Below are 15926 nucleotides of genomic sequence, written 5' to 3' on the forward strand. Positions count from 1 at the left end.
CATACTGTGTGTTCGAGCTCTGAGCTTGCTTCTAGAATCTCTTTGAGGCCTTTATGTTGAGGCCTGGTGTCACAGCTCACATCTCCTGCGTCCCTCAGTTTCAGAGATGTCAGAGGACGAGATGAGAGAGAAAGCGCTGGCCTCTGCCAGAGCGACGCTGGGTGGTACAACGGAGCTGGAGAGATCGGCCATCCTCCACCAGCACCTGGGCAGCCGTGTCATGAGCGACATGGTGATCGAGACCTTCGAGCCCAGCGCAGGTCTGCAGCACAGCAGTGCAGTTACTCTCTTTAATCTGACACCCGTTTAACCCCTGATGAGTTAACGGACTGTGCTTTTCCATCAGGAGTCGAGGACGGTAAGGAAGATCTGAAGTCCACAGCTGACGTAAACGGAGAAGACAAAGATCAAACGGACGTGAGTGTGACTCCAGACTCTCCCTCCAAACAGCTGCCGGATCAGATCTCATTCTTCAGCGGAAACCCGTCAGTGGAGATCGTCCACGGCATCATGCACCTCTACAAAACTAAGTTAGTGCTATCTATCTATCTATCTATCTATCTATCTATCTATCTATCTATCTATCTATCTATCTATCTATCTATCTATCTATCTATCTATCTGTCTATCTGTCTGTCTGTCTGTCTGTCTGTCTGTCTGTCTGTCTGTCTGTCTGTCTGTCTATCTATCTGTCTATCTATCTCTGTCTGTCTGTCTGTCTATCTATCTGTCTGTCTGTCCTTCTGTCTATCTATCTGTCCTTCTGTCTGTCTGTCCTTCTGTCCGTCTATCTGTCTGTCTGTCTGTCTGTTTGTCTATCCTTCTGTCTATCTATCTGTCTGTCTGTCTATCTATCTGTCTGTCTGTCCTTCTGTCTATCTATCTGTCCTTCTGTCTGTCTGTCCTTCTGTCCGTCTATCTGTCTGTCTGTCTGTCTGTTTGTCTATCCTTCTGTCTATCTATCTGTCTGTCTGTCTGTCCTTCTGTCTGTATGTATGTACAGTGCCCTCCAAAAGTATTGGAACAGTAAGGACAATTCCTTTATTTTTGCTGTAGACTGAAAACATTTGGGTTTGACATCGAAAGATGAATATGAGATGAGAGATTAACATTTTAACAGGTATTTTCATCTGGATCTGATACACAACTTAGAAGATAGCACCTTTTGTTTGAACCCACCCATTTTTCATGTATATATATATATGCTAATATTAATACCCTGTGATACAGCAGTACTTTGATATAGACCATGGTATTTACTTGGTGCCTCTGGTGATATACTATGGTACAATGTCCAAAAAATATGGAATTTGTGGAATTAGAACAACAGAGACTTTGTTGCATTGTTGATTTGAGCCGTCGGTCTTGTTTTTGTGTTGACAGTAAGATGACGTCGCTCACAGAGGATGTGCGGCGCAGCGCAATGCTGTGCATCCTTACCGTACCCACCACCATGACCAGCCACGACCTCATGAAGTTTGTGGCTCCCTTCAATGACGTCATGGAGCACATGAAGATCATCAGGGACTCCATGCCCAACCAGTACATGGTGCTGGTCAAGTTCAGGAGTCAGGTCAGTTGCTTATCCAGATACAAGAATGAGCTGATATTTGATTGGGCAGGATCTAAAAAGTCCCCAGTCTGTCTAATCCTCACTAATTTGGTTTATAACAGTTCTTCAGAAAAAACCTTCATGCATTTTCTGGTAAAGACTGCCTGCAACTACACTTTTCACAAGAAGTTGATTTGCCTCTGATTCTGACCATAGACACTTTTTGCCACATGATTTACAAAATGAACTCATGCAAATTAGCCTGCTGAAGTTTTTTTGATGCTCAGTATTTTATGAATGGACGGTCATTGTGTTTTTTTTTTTTTTTTCCATTTCTTTAGGCCGATGCCGACAGCTTCTACACAACATGTAACGGCCGTCAGTTCAACTCCATTGAGGATGCTGTCTGCCAGTTAGTCTATGTGGAGAGAGCGGAAGTCATCAAATCTGAAGACGTAAGGCTCTGGAGCATTAGTTAGTAGTGTTTACTAAAGCAAATAACTAATATGATTTGAACAAACCACCAATGATGCTTCTGAAATCACATATTGTCTACTAGTGTTGACAAAAGTACTGTAATTTTTAAAAACATTTGAGCACTGTTGAGCAGGTTCTTAAAGAATTAGTTCACCCAAAAATGAAAATTCTGTCATTAATTACTCCCCCCTCATGTCGTTCCAAACCTGTAAGACCTTCGTTCATCTTCGGAACACAAATTAAGATATTTTTGATAAAATCTGAGAGCTCTCTGACCCTCCATAGACAGCGATGCAACTGCAGTGGTCCGACTGGTATCACAGTCGGCACTTTTGACAACACTATGGTCTAATTGGTACTACAATTGGTTTTAAAGTATATAATATTGACGGCTAGCAGTTGAAATGGATACTGCAGTCCAAATTCAAAATATTGGAGACCATGAGGCCAGACACACAACAGAATGAGTGCAACTGACACGCCACGCCACAACAGCTAAAGTTTGTCTACACCGGACGCGACAAAGCCACCGTTAAAAATCCAGTGTAGACAGCATCACTGATTATATTGAGTTCTATAGTATTTTTTTGCGCCATGGCATATCGCTGACGTCCAGGGTGCTACTATGTGAGTGGATGAGTTTTAATATTCCTCTGGTCATCAAGCTGGATCTCTGATCCAGTTCATTTGCTGGCTTCCATGAATTCAATACACTGTGATATCTACAAACTGGCAATCCGGGGTCTCAAAATACTATTGGGTTAATTGGCAGTGGGCGGAGTCACACAGACCAAAACAAAATTGGTCATTCCGACACAAAACACACATTTAAAGTAGAATAACTGGCTGTAGTGTTTTTCTGAGAAAGAATATGTTGACTTAACTTGTGTCTTAAATATCTGCAAACATATATATTATGGTATTTTTATACTTTAGCACGGTCAAAAAATGACATGCAGCACCTTTAACAGCCGTTACAATGTATAAATCTTCTCCCGTGGCCTCATGGGATAGTAAAACCTCCATCGAATGAATTGGCAGAAGTAGTAAAGCATCTAGGGACTTTTTGCCTACTGTTTGCGAATACTATGAATTCGCACATATATTATCTTTTAGCATACTGTTTTTCACTTACTATATAGTGTGGTAGTAGGTATATTAGGATGCAGCATCTTGGCAAAATTGCATGTACTGAATACAATTCTGTTTACTTAAATCTTATTTTAAAGTTTTTTTTTTTTTTTTTTTTTTTTTTGATATTTAAAGCATTTTAATTTGTGTTTTACATTTAATTATCAACAGTAAGTTAGAAAATAAAAAAATATTATTATTACTAAAGCAAGCAATTATTATGAACAAACCAATAGCACCAAGTGTTCGAATTCTTGGGAACCAACCAATCATGTCAACAACATAAAGTACTCAGAACAACCACATAGCAAAAAAAATGTAATTTATGTTTTAGATTTAATTATTAACTATAAGAAATCATATTTTTATCATTACTAAAGCAAGCAGATACTATGATTTAAACAAACGATACTAAGTTATACAATTCTTGGGAACATACCTCTATGAGGCCGATGCATTGCTTGAGTTTTGTTGTTGACTAGCTGCTTTTGTTTAAACACACACATGTCGTGTTTCCAGCACTGATTTATGTATAACAATAGCTGCAGTGTTCTGGAATGTGTGAATGATCTCAAACTCTTCATTATAAACAGGGGGCCAGTTTACCTGTGATGGATCTGACTGAGCTGCCCAAGTGCACCGTGTGTTTGGAGCGCATGGACGAGTCCGTCAACGGCGTGTTGACCACCCTGTGCAACCACAGCTTTCACAGCCAGTGTCTGCAGAGATGGGAGGATGCATCGTAAGTGCTGTCATTCACAACCAAAGCATTTTGATTCAACATGCAATCAAAATGACTTACTTTCTAATCCATTTAAAAGCAAAAAATTAAATTTTTAATTAAAAAATTAGCTTTGCAGGTGATATATCCAAGGCTGTGTGGGCTAGGAATGTATATATTAAAGTAATATTAATTTTAATCCTACTGCAAAAAGTCCAAATCTGACCCTACCCTAATTATTATTGACTTGTTATATTATAATATGATATTTAAATCATTTGAATTAGTTTGATAATTAAATGTAAAACCAATTAAAATTATTTAAATATCAAATTATAATATAACAAGTCAATAATAATTAGGGTAGGGTCAGACTAGATGTAAAAAAATTTTTTTAGTTCATTTTGTTCATGCTTGGCAAATTTCATCCACACCCTCGTGTCACATTTTTTTCTGGTGACGCATCAGAGCATGACACTGTGTTTGTGCTCATATTTTGCTCTCATCTGTTATTTACGTGCGTCACTTAACCTTTTTGTCCTGATTCTTCATTGACGTGATACAGGTTTGCTGGGCCGTTCTCTATTCTTGCTGTTGTGTTTGTGTTTAATTGTCATAGCTGACCTCTGACCTGTGAGATGAACGTCACAGTGTCATGTTTCAAGCGCACAATGGGAGTACAAACAGCTTTTGCTGAGATGGTTTCAGGTTTAAGTGTTTACACACATGAACTATTGGCACGTGTGATGCATTTTTGTGACATATTTCTGAGTGAACCGATATTCAGTGGGAAATTATGTAGGGTGGGACTTTTTTATTCATCAGGATTTGATTGGGCATAAAAAATAGGTTATGATATTATTAGTGGAGTTTACTAATGCATGCATCACTCTTACTAACGCTCATACTATGAGTTAGTGATTTGAGCAGACTACTAACTCAATCTGTGACTCATAAATATTACATTTAGACTGAAGAAGGGACATTTATGAAGAAAGTAAAATGGTCTTTTTGTAATAACATTATCTTTACAGGAATAGTTCACCCAAAAATGAACATTTGCTGAAAATGTACTCCCCCTCAGGCCATCCAAGAAGTGGATGAGTTTGTTTTTCATCAGATTTGGAGAAATGTAGCATTCCATCACTTGCTCACCAATGAATCCTCTGCAGTGAATGGGTGCCGTCAGAATGAGAGTCCAAACAGCTGATAAAAACATCACAGTAATCCACACCACTCCAGTCCAATAATTAACATCTTGTGAAGCCAAAAACATGCGTGTTTGTAAGAAACAAATCCATCATTAAACCATGTTTAACTTCAACTTGGACTCTCATTCTGACGGCACCCATTCACTGCAGAGGATCCGGATACTGGTGAGACAGTGATGGAATGCTACATTTCTCCAAATCTGATGAAGAAACAAACACACCTCTATGTTGGATGGCCTGAGGATGAGTAAATATTCAACAAATTTTCACTATTCCTTTAAGAGCACTAACAGTGTGCACTTTTTCTGCAGGTGTCCTGTGTGCAGATACTGTCAGACTCCTGAACAAGTGGAGGAGAACAAGTGCTTTGAGTGTGGCGTCCAAGAGGTAAACAACTTATGGATAAAATCAATGAAAAAGAAGCTGAGTATTGACTACACACGGAAAACATCATTGTTATTTATAATGTAATATGTGACCCTGGACCACAAAACCAGTCATAAAGGTCAATTTGAGATTCATACATCATCTGAAAGCTGAATAAATAAGCTTTCCATTGATGTATGGTTTGTTAGGATATGACAATATTTGGAAAATCTGGAATCTGAGGGTGTAAAAAAATCAAAATGTTGAGAAAATCGCCTTTAAAGTCCAAATGAAGTTCTTAGCCATGCATATTACTAATCAAAAATTAACTTTTACAAAATATCTTCATGGAACATGACCTTTACCTAATGATTTTTGGCAAAAAATCAATCATTTTGACCCATACGATGTATTTTTGGCTATTGCTACAAATATACCCCAGCGACTTAAGACTGCTTTTGTGCTTCATCGTGTATTAAATATATCCTACATAGATATATTTTCAGTTTGTACACTGTATTCAGTAACTTACATTGCATTATAATTTAGACATATTTGTTATGTGTCATAGAATCTGTGGATCTGTCTCATCTGCGGTCACATCGGCTGCGGACGCTACGTTAGTCGTCATGCCTACAAGCACTTTGAGGAAACGCAGCACACTTACGCCATGCAGCTGACCAATCACAGGGTCTGGGACTATGCTGGAGGTGTGTGACATCATAAAAACGCAGAGATGCTAAAATTAAAAAAATGAAAACTAGGAAAAAATATAATGTACAATACAGTTGATGAGCAGTCACATGCTTGAAAATAATGGTTAAATATTTTCACTGAAATATTAACTGGTACTTAATATTAAATTTGAATATAAAACACTGCCCTGCATTATTTACATTTAGTCATTTAGCAGATGCTTTTATCCAAAACGTCTTACAATGGAAGCAATCAAAATCAACAAAAGAGCAATGATATGCAAGTCTTATAAGAAGTCTCAGTTAGCTTAATGCCGTACACTTAGCAAGGCTTTTTGTTTTTGTTAATTATATAATAGATAAAAAGAAAACAGATAGAATAGAGAAAGCTAGTGTTAGAGGTCCTTTAAATTTTTTTTTATAAAAATAATTAATATTTGATATTCACCCAGAAATGTCAAATTATGGATATTTCACTTCTTTAAACACTTGTCCAATTCAGTATTATTTTAGTATCATTAATATACTATATTATATTTTTAAAATAGTTTTTATTTTTATACTTTCAGTTTTCATTTAAATTGTAGTTGTTGTTTTTTTATTATTATTAGACTATATAGTTCTTATTTTTTCCTTTTTCAGTTTTTTTTCGTAGTTATTTAGTTTTAGCTTTAGTTATTTTAAATTTAGTTAAACTAAAATACCTTGGCAAATAACTGAAATAAGTTTAAGATTTAATATTTTAGTTCAGTTAACATTTATTTTATTTCAAGTAATGAAAATGTTTCGTTTTTTTTGGTTTCAATTTTAATTTGAGCTTTAGTTAACGATAATGACCCTGGTCCAAGCAGATTAGCCAGAGCCGTCTGCAACCTTTTACATTACAACCTTATTAAAATTTGAAATTTTATATATATTTTTTTAAAGTTTTCACCTATAATATTTATTGTTGAATAATCCTGTTAATATTTCACTCCCAAAATTATGCAGGTTAAATGCATTGAATGTTTTTTTTTTTTTACTTTTTAACATTTTGTATTGAAAATAATTTGTCTTGGGCCTTATGTTGATCAGATAACTACGTTCATCGGCTTGTTGCCAGTAAAACAGACGGGAAGATGGTGCAGTACGAGTGTGAGGGCGACACGTGTCAGGATGAGAAGATCGATGGGCTGCAGCTCGAGGTGTGTGTGTGTGTGTGTGTGTGGAAGTTTGCTTTGTGTTAGATACTCTGCCATCATCTCATAGTTTTTTAAACAAATCTTTTTCCTACAGTATTCATATTTATTAACCAGTCAGCTGGATTCTCAGCGCATTTACTGGGAGAATAAAATCGTTCATCTGGAGAAAGACACAGCGGAGGAGGTGAGAACCACAGTTTACTTGAACTAATCCATAACAGCATTATGTTTAAGATCCTAATAATCTCATATTAACATAAGTGATCCAGCTTCTTTATGTTTGTGTGGGTTTTAGATCAACAACATGAAGGCCAAATTCAAGGAGACGATTGACAAGTGTGACAGTTTGGAGCGGAAACTAAACGAACTCACCAAAGAAAAGCAATCCATTGAAAAGAAGTAAAAATTACATCATCTTTCAAATTAATTTTTCATAATCTTCAAATTAAACACTTTGGTCTCTTTACAATAGCTGTTCACTCTAGGCCAGACAAAATTACCACGAAAACAGGGTTATTACGGTTAACTAAAACCATAAAAAGGTCATTACGTGAAATAAAATAACACTTTTTTTTCACTTGTTTTATTCAGCTAGTAGACAAGGCAACATTTCTCGTTTTCATTTAGTTTATTCAAATAATGTACTAAAATAACTTAAATTAAAATTAATAGAAATGGTCCAGACATTAAAAAATGACAAAAACCACACAATTAAATTAATAAAATTAAAATAGAAAATATGAAGAATTTAAAGAATCTAAATATTAATAAAAAAACTTAAATAGTATATGAATTATAATAAAATAACTGCCTGTTTTTTTTCAAAATATTAGTTACTTGAGTTAATGTTTGTACTATAATAATATTAATAAACTATAAATAAATTAATTATCTGAGATATAATCTTTTTTTCTTTAAAGTACTGGCTATAGTTATTGCAGTGTATTTATTGATTTTTGAAGGAAATTACTATGGTACATTTTTGAAAGGTAGTTGCTTATTAAGATTTCAACATTTAATAGATTTTTTTTATAGTAATACACTGTTTACACAGTCTTTTGACATTTTTGGGCTGTTTTCTGCAGATGTTCACAGCTGAACAACAAAGTGGTGAAGCTCAATCAAGAGCTGCGGGAGGAGCAGGAGATGAACCGATGCCTGCGAGCCAATCAGACGCAGCTCCAGGCGCAGCTGCAGGAGGAGGAGAGGCGGGCTCATGAGGCGGCGGCCAATAAAGAGGGCCAGATCACCGAGCTGCGGGAGCAGCTGCGAGACGTCATGTTCTACCTGGAGACGCAGCAGCAGATCGACCGCATGCCGGCGGACACCCGGCAAGAAATCCAAGAGGGTCAGATCAACATTGCTTCGGCCCCCGCTGCCCCGCAGCCTGGGCCCTCAGCCCACGGCACCGGCAAACTGAGCGGCCGCAAGGGACGATCCAAGAGGGGAAAGTAGCAAAAGACGTTGTGCTTACTACATTCAGTGCTTAACGGATGGCAGAAATGTTGCACAGGAAATGAGGAAGCTTGAATAATCACCCTTCCTCATGTTAGAAGCTCTAATATATAACGATTTGTTCACTAATATCTCGCACGAGGACACCAGTTCTGCTTAGAAATGTAGCTCAACCTGTTTTATATGAAAACAAAGTGCTGTTTTCCTGTCACACAATTTTATTTTCGTATCTTTTTAGTGTCCCCATAGCTGGAAGATGGCAGGTTTTGATTTACTTTATGTTTGTAGAAATGATTGAATATTGCTTTCTGCAACTCTGACAGACGAATCTCACAAAAACATGTTTGTGTCATGTTTCGCTTGGAGAAAAAAAAAAGAAATTATATTTTGCTATAATGCATTGGGATGTTTTTTGCATGTTAAATTGCATAATATATATATATATATATATATGGAATTAATTCTGAGATAAAAATAAGAATAATTCTGACAATTTTTTTTTTAGTTTTACAGTTTACATAAGTTTAAATTTTTTTGTTTACATAAGATTTTTTTCTCAGAATTCTGAATTTATCTCACAATTCTGTTTTTTTTTACCCCCACCATGGAATAAAAAAAACAAAGTAATTGCATATAATTACATTTAACTACAATTTAAATGACTTTGTTTTTTTGTATTCTAGTAATAAAAAAAGTTGTTACGCTAAGAATTGGGGTGATGTAGCAACTGTAATGAATATAATAGGCTGCATTTATTTTATGCAAAATACAATTTCTTACTTTTTCTTTGCATCAGGCTGAAATTGAGCTTTTTGGTGAGATTCAGTATTATGATGGCAGGTCACAGGTGTGCTACTGTACTTCACAATCACACAGAAAGCTGCTTTTGTGGTGAAAGGGTTGGTCGCTTCATGATGTAATTTGGTTAATAGACGCACACTGCACAAAATCATGTGGCTTTTGTCATGTTTCACTCTATAACACATCCACCCACTTATTTTTAGTAAGTTATACACAGTCACTCTTTGTATTGAGACATTTCTCTGGTTTCCACACCCTTGTCGTCGGTTACAGATGCGTGGGATTGCTGGAGGCTATTAATAACTTTTGACAGGAAAATGCATGTAATGAACCGCAAGCATTTAAACACCGTCAAACTGTTAAAGCTGCAAATACAAACTAGATAAAAAAGTTTGTCGAGACAAACTTTAAGTTGGCTTGAGAAAGTCGGACCAGAAAGTTTAAAAGAGTTTGAAAAGTTTAAAAAAGTTAAAGAAGTTTAAAAAGTTTTTAGTTTGACGCTTTTCAGTCTGAAATAGTTTGAAGATTAACATAGTTTGAAAAGCTTAAAGTTTGATAGATAGAGAGAGACAGAGAGACACAGAGACAGAGAGACAGACAGACAGACAGACAGACAGACAGACAGACAGACAGATAGACAGATAGATAGATGGATAGATAGATAGATAGATAGATAGATAGATAGATAGATAGATAGATAGATAGATAGATTAGATGAGTTTGAATGGGTTAGAAATAGTACATAGAAGGGAAGTCTGATTGAGTCTAATGGGCTTCAGTGTGTTTAGATTTGAATTTTGACAGTTGGAGTTTGAATAGTCTTGGCTCATCTGAACATTCCGTCAATGTAAGTCTATGGGATTTTTATGATTTTTAATCTTTATTTTTGTGAAAACCGTAAGTCTGATCAGTTAGAAAAGATATAGCACGCTAAGTGAGATCAGTTTTAAGAGTTGGTCTGAGTTTGGAGTCTGTAGAGTTAAAGCTCTAGGAGGAGTAGCAGTCAGAAATTTAGTCTCAGAAGAATAATAATAACAAGAATGTACATTTCCTGAAGAAAATGTGAGGGGGTGCTTGGCGTGGCAAAACTCGCCACTCGGTTGCTAGGGTACCCAGGATGGTTGTTAGGGCTGTTGCTAGGGTACGCAGGGTGGTTGCTAAGGTGTTGCTATGCGGTTGCTAGGGTAATCAGGATGGTTGCTAGGGTACCCAGGATGGTTGCTAGGGCGGTTGCTAGGGTACCCAGGGTGGTTGCTAAGGTGTTGCTATGTGGTTGCTAGGGTAATTTGGGTGGTTGCTAGGGTGTTGCTATGCGGTTGCTAGGGTACTCAGGATGGTTGCTAGGGCGGTTGCTAGGGTACCCAGGGTGGTTGCTAAGGTGATGCTATGTGGTTGCTAGGGTAATTTGGATGGTTGCTAGGGTGTTGCTATGCGGTTGCTAGGGTACCCAGGATGGTTGCTAGGGCGGTTGCTAGGGTACCCAGGGTGGTTGCTAAGGTGTTGCTATGTGGTTGCTAGGGTACTTGGGGTGGTTGCTAGGGTGTTGCTATGCGGTTGCTAGGGTACCCAGGATGGTTGCTAGGGCCGTTGCTATGGTACCCAGGGTGGTGCTATGAATGATATAAACCAACTCCCATGCCTCTGTGACATTCAGAATGGAAGATATCCCTCTTTGGATTTTGGTTGCTAGGGTACTCTGTTTGGTTGCTATGGAGTTGCATGATGAAACTGCAAAGGCTTCTTGTCACTATGAATGATATAAACCAACTCCCGTGCCTCTGTGACATTCAGAATGGAAGATATCCCTCTTTGGATTTTGGTTGCTAGGGTACTCTGTTTGGTTGCTATGGAGTTGCATGATGAAACTGCAAAGGCTTCTTGTCACTATGAATGATATAAACCAACTCCCATGCCTCTGTGACATTCAGAATGGAAGATATCCCTCTTTGGATTTTGGTTGCTAGGGTACTCTGTTTGGTTGCTATGGAGTTGCATGATGAAACTGCAAAGGCTTCTTGTCACTCTGAATGATATAAACCAACTCCCATGCCTCTGTGACATTCAGAATGGAAGATATCCCTCTTTGGATTTTGGTTGCTAGGGTACTCTGTTTGGTTGCTATGGAGTTGCATGATGAAACTGCAAAGGCTTCTTGTCACTATGAATGATATAAACCAACTCCCATGCCTCTGTGACATTCAGAATGGAAGATATCCCTCTTTGGATTTTGGTTACTAAGGTGCTCGACAATGGTTGCTAGGGAGGGGCTAGGAAGTATTGAGGTGATTCATGATTGGCTGTTTGCTGCCCCGAGTCAAATGAGACCACCCTCATGTTTCTATGACAATTCAGTCCGGAGATATCCCTTTGATCTTTTTCAATGGATGTCTATGGAACTTGTTGCTACGGTGCTCTAAATGGTTGCTAGGGCGTGGCTTGATGGCTTCACATTGATCCTGAGATATTGATTGGTCGTCTGAGTAAAATGAGCCCACCCCCTTATCTCTATGATACTTTGATCCAGAGCTATGTTCAATACAAAATCCCTATGCATTTTACCATAGTAGGAAAAACGCGCTGTTTCATGGGCCGTCCCTCACCATAGTATGTCAATGGGACAACTTTGGGGGGCTGTTGTGCCCCAGGGGTACAACTTATACCCCACTGCAGGGTATCTTCTTGCACAGCTTGATAGCCTCTCCAAATGTGGTGATTCACAAGTTTCTGCGAAATTCTCGCTCGGAGCTACGAGCTGTCAAAGTTGGCCGCAATGCATTGTCTATGGGATTTTTTGCCCGCTTTTTTGCCCCTGGGGCAAACACCGTACCCCCGATCGCTTATAAAAGTCATAGCACAGGTCTCCTCAATAGGGCGCACGATTTGACGCCTCATTCGTTGGTCTGTGACAAAAGCTGCGGGAGGAGTAGCGCGCCGAAGTTTGTACGGAAGAAGAATAAGAATAACTAGAATGTACATTTCCTGAAGAAAATGTGAGTGGGTGCTTGGCGTGGCAAAACTCGCCACTCGGTTGCTAGGTTGGCTTGAGTGGTTTCCTTGGCACTGCTGGGCGGTTGCTAGGGCACTAGGGATGGTTGCTAGGGCCGTTGCTAGGGTACCCAGGGTGGTTGCTAGGGTGTTGCTATGCGGTTGCTAGGGTACCCAGGATGGTTGCTAGGGCGGTTGCTAGGGTACCCAGGGTGGTTGCTAAGGTGATACTATGTGGTTGCTAGGGTACTTGGGGTGTTTGCTAGGGTGTTGCTATGTGGTTGCTAGGGTACCCAGGATGGTTGCTAGGGCGGTTGCTATGGTACCCAGGGTGGTTGCTAAGGTGATGCTATGTGGTTGCTAGGGTACTTGGGGTGGTTGCTAGGGTGTTGCTATGCGGTTGCTAGGGTAATCAGGATGGTTGCTATGGAGTTGCATGATGAAACTGCAAAGGCTTCTTGTCACTATGAATGATATAAACCAACTCCCATGCCTCTGTGACATTCAGAATGGGAGATATTTTGGTTGCTAGGGTACTCTGTTTGGTTGCTATGGAGTTGCATGATGAAACTGCAAAGGCTTCTTGTCACTATGAATGATATAAACCAACTCCCGTGCCTCTGTGACGTTCAGAATGGAAGATATCCCTCTTTGGATTTTGGTTGCTAAGGTACTCTGTTTGGTTGCTATGGAACTGCCAATGATGAGACTGCAAAGGCTTCTTGTCACTATGAATGATATAAACCAACTTCCATGCCTCTGTGACATTCAGAATGGAAGATATCCCTCTTTGGATTTTGGTTGCTAGGGTACTCTGTTTGGTTGCTATGGAGTTGCATGATGAAACTGCAAAGGCTTCTTGTCACTATGAATGATATAAACCAACTCCCATGCCTCTGTGACATTCAGAATGGAAGATATCGCTCTTTGGATTTTGGTTACTAAGGTGCTCGACAATGGTTGCTAGGGAGGGGCTAGGAGCTGCCAATGATGAAACTGCAAAGGCTTCTTGTCACTATGAATGATATAAACCAACTCCCATGCCTCTGCGACATTCAGAATGGAAGATATCCCTCTTTGGATTTTGGTTGTTAAGGTGCTCGAAAATGGTTGCTAGGGAGGGGCTAGGAAGTGTTGAGGTGATTCATGATTGGCTGTTTGCTGCCCCGAGTCAAATGAGACCACCCTCATGTTTCTATGACAATTCAGTCCGGAGATATCCCTTTGATCTCTTTCAATGAATGTCTATGGAACTTGTTGCTACGGTGGTCTAAATGGTTGCTAGGGCGTGGCTTGATAGCTTCACAATGATCCTGAGAGATTGATTGGTCGTCTGAGTAAAATGAGCCCGCCCCCTTGTCTCTATGACACTGTGATCCAGAGCTATGTTCAATACAAAATCCCTATGCAATTTACCATAGTAGGTTAAACGCATGCGTTTCATGGGCCGTCCTGCTCTATAGTAAGTCAATGGGGCAACTTTGGGGGCCTCTTCTGCCCCAGGGGTAAAACTTTTACCCCATTGTGAGGTATGTTCTTACAGAGCCTCCCAGCCTCTTCAAATGTGGCAAATCACAAGTTTCTGCGAAATCCTCGCTCTGAGCTATGATTCGTCAAAGTTTGTCGCAATGTTAAGTCAATGCGATTTTTGGGCCGCTTTTTTGCCCCTGGGGCAAATACCGTACCCCCGATCGCTTATAAAAGTCATAGCACACCATTCCCGATTAATCCGCACAATTTGACGCCTCATTCATGGGTCTGTGACAAAAGCTGCGGGAGGAGTAGCGCGCCGAAATAACGGCGGAATAAAGAAGAAAATAATAATAATAAAAATAAGTATGCCGAATAACAATAGTGAGTGCTTCAAAAAAGCACCCACTAATAAGTATGAAGAATAATAATAGTGAGTGCTTTTGCAAAGCACCCCCTAATAAGTTTAAATAGGATTTCAGTAAGTTGGCTTTCTCAAGCCAACTTAATTAAATTATTCTGGGGCAACTTCACTAGCAAAGAGCTACTAGAGAAAGTAAGCAAGGTGAGGGTTAAAAAAAGTAAGTTATATATTATACAGGCATTTTTACTCCCTTATATCACTGTGTGGTGAAACCGGTTTAAAGCAACAGGCCGTTACCGATGGATTACTATGGAGTCGAGTCTTCGGTTCGCCCAATAAACTACTTTTGTGAACACACGGCTTATTGGTTAATAAACAGACAGCCTGTTCGCTAATCTTTAACGCCTTTGACATTATTATTTTTATTTGGGAGTAGGGTGACCAGACGTCCCGAAAAAATCGGGACAGTCCCGAAATCTAAGCTGCTGTCCCGAATCCCGAATCCCGCTCTAATTGTCCCGAAAATTATACTGAAGCAAAATCTTAAATAGTTATTGTCTGATAAAACATAAAAAACTGTCCGTGGAGCGAGGTTGAGTCATCCTGCAGCCTGGCAACCAGCCCCCGCCGGCTGGTCATTGGCTGCAGCATCTTGTTTTTTTTTTGGTTCATTAACTTCAGTTTGAAGTATAAAAATAGCCTAACATTACTTCTATATTATATAAAATTATATGTATATGTAGGCTACTTATATTAATAAAAACATGATTGGTTCAGTCACTTTCGTTTGAAATTCATTATCTTTATTATTCATATTATTCATTATTCATTACCCCCCCCCGTCCCGAATTTCAACCAATCTCATCTGGTCACCCTATTTGGGAGTGAGCTATATTTGGACCTTACCAACTGACAACTTTGCGACAGGTAACGTTAGTTTTCAGTTTATGGCACAACTCATTTATATTCATCCGCAACAGTCATAAAACTCAGAATGCGACTGATTCAGGTAAGTATAAATTATATAATAAGTTTATATAGTAATATAATTACGCACTTTTAAATGCATTTTCTAAAATATTATATAAGCCTACATTTATTTAAAAAAAAAAAGTTGAAGAAATTACATCAAAGCAATTAAATTACATGATAATAACTAATATATACATTTAAATTTAGGAAAATTTTTAATTATGTACATTTATATAAAACATACCATTTTAATTATTGAAGAAATTAACGTTTGCCTGGAAGGGTCAAAATCCTGTAGCCTATTAATATACAAAAGCAAACCAATGATCAAATATTTTTTGAAGTCAACATGACATAGAAAGCGTTTTCCCCCATAATGTGATTATTTCTGTGAAACTGGATATTTAGAGGTCAAAATGTAACCAGTTGAGTGGAGGAAATTAATTTAGCCTATCCAACTCAGAAAGGAATTTAATTATAAATTCTATAATAATGGGTATATTTGTAGCAATAGCCAAAAATACATTGTATGGGTCAAAATTACT

The 15926-nt window shown here is 38.5% G+C and overlaps 1 protein-coding gene across 1 annotated transcript in view; it reads left to right on the plus strand.

Annotated features, from left to right (window-relative positions):
* Window positions 1-9155, plus strand: part of LOC306864150 (BRCA1-associated protein-like) — a 10260-nt gene extending 1105 nt beyond the window's left edge. Inside the window, exons 2-12 of the mRNA XM_079407895.1 lie at window positions 99-260; window positions 347-530; window positions 1384-1573; window positions 1894-2007; window positions 3754-3902; window positions 5404-5479; window positions 6030-6168; window positions 7228-7337; window positions 7429-7518; window positions 7630-7733; window positions 8420-9155. Coding sequence (XP_079264021.1) covers window positions 99-260; window positions 347-530; window positions 1384-1573; window positions 1894-2007; window positions 3754-3902; window positions 5404-5479; window positions 6030-6168; window positions 7228-7337; window positions 7429-7518; window positions 7630-7733; window positions 8420-8789 — 1688 coding nt within the window. The 3' untranslated portion in view covers window positions 8790-9155. The remainder of the gene's footprint in view (window positions 1-98; window positions 261-346; window positions 531-1383; window positions 1574-1893; window positions 2008-3753; window positions 3903-5403; window positions 5480-6029; window positions 6169-7227; window positions 7338-7428; window positions 7519-7629; window positions 7734-8419) is intronic.
* Window positions 9156-15926: the final 6771 nt, after the last annotated feature.

Source organism: Barbus barbus (assembly GCF_936440315.1).
Source record: "Barbus barbus genome assembly, chromosome: 45".
NCBI lineage: Eukaryota > Metazoa > Chordata > Actinopteri > Cypriniformes > Cyprinidae > Barbus > Barbus barbus.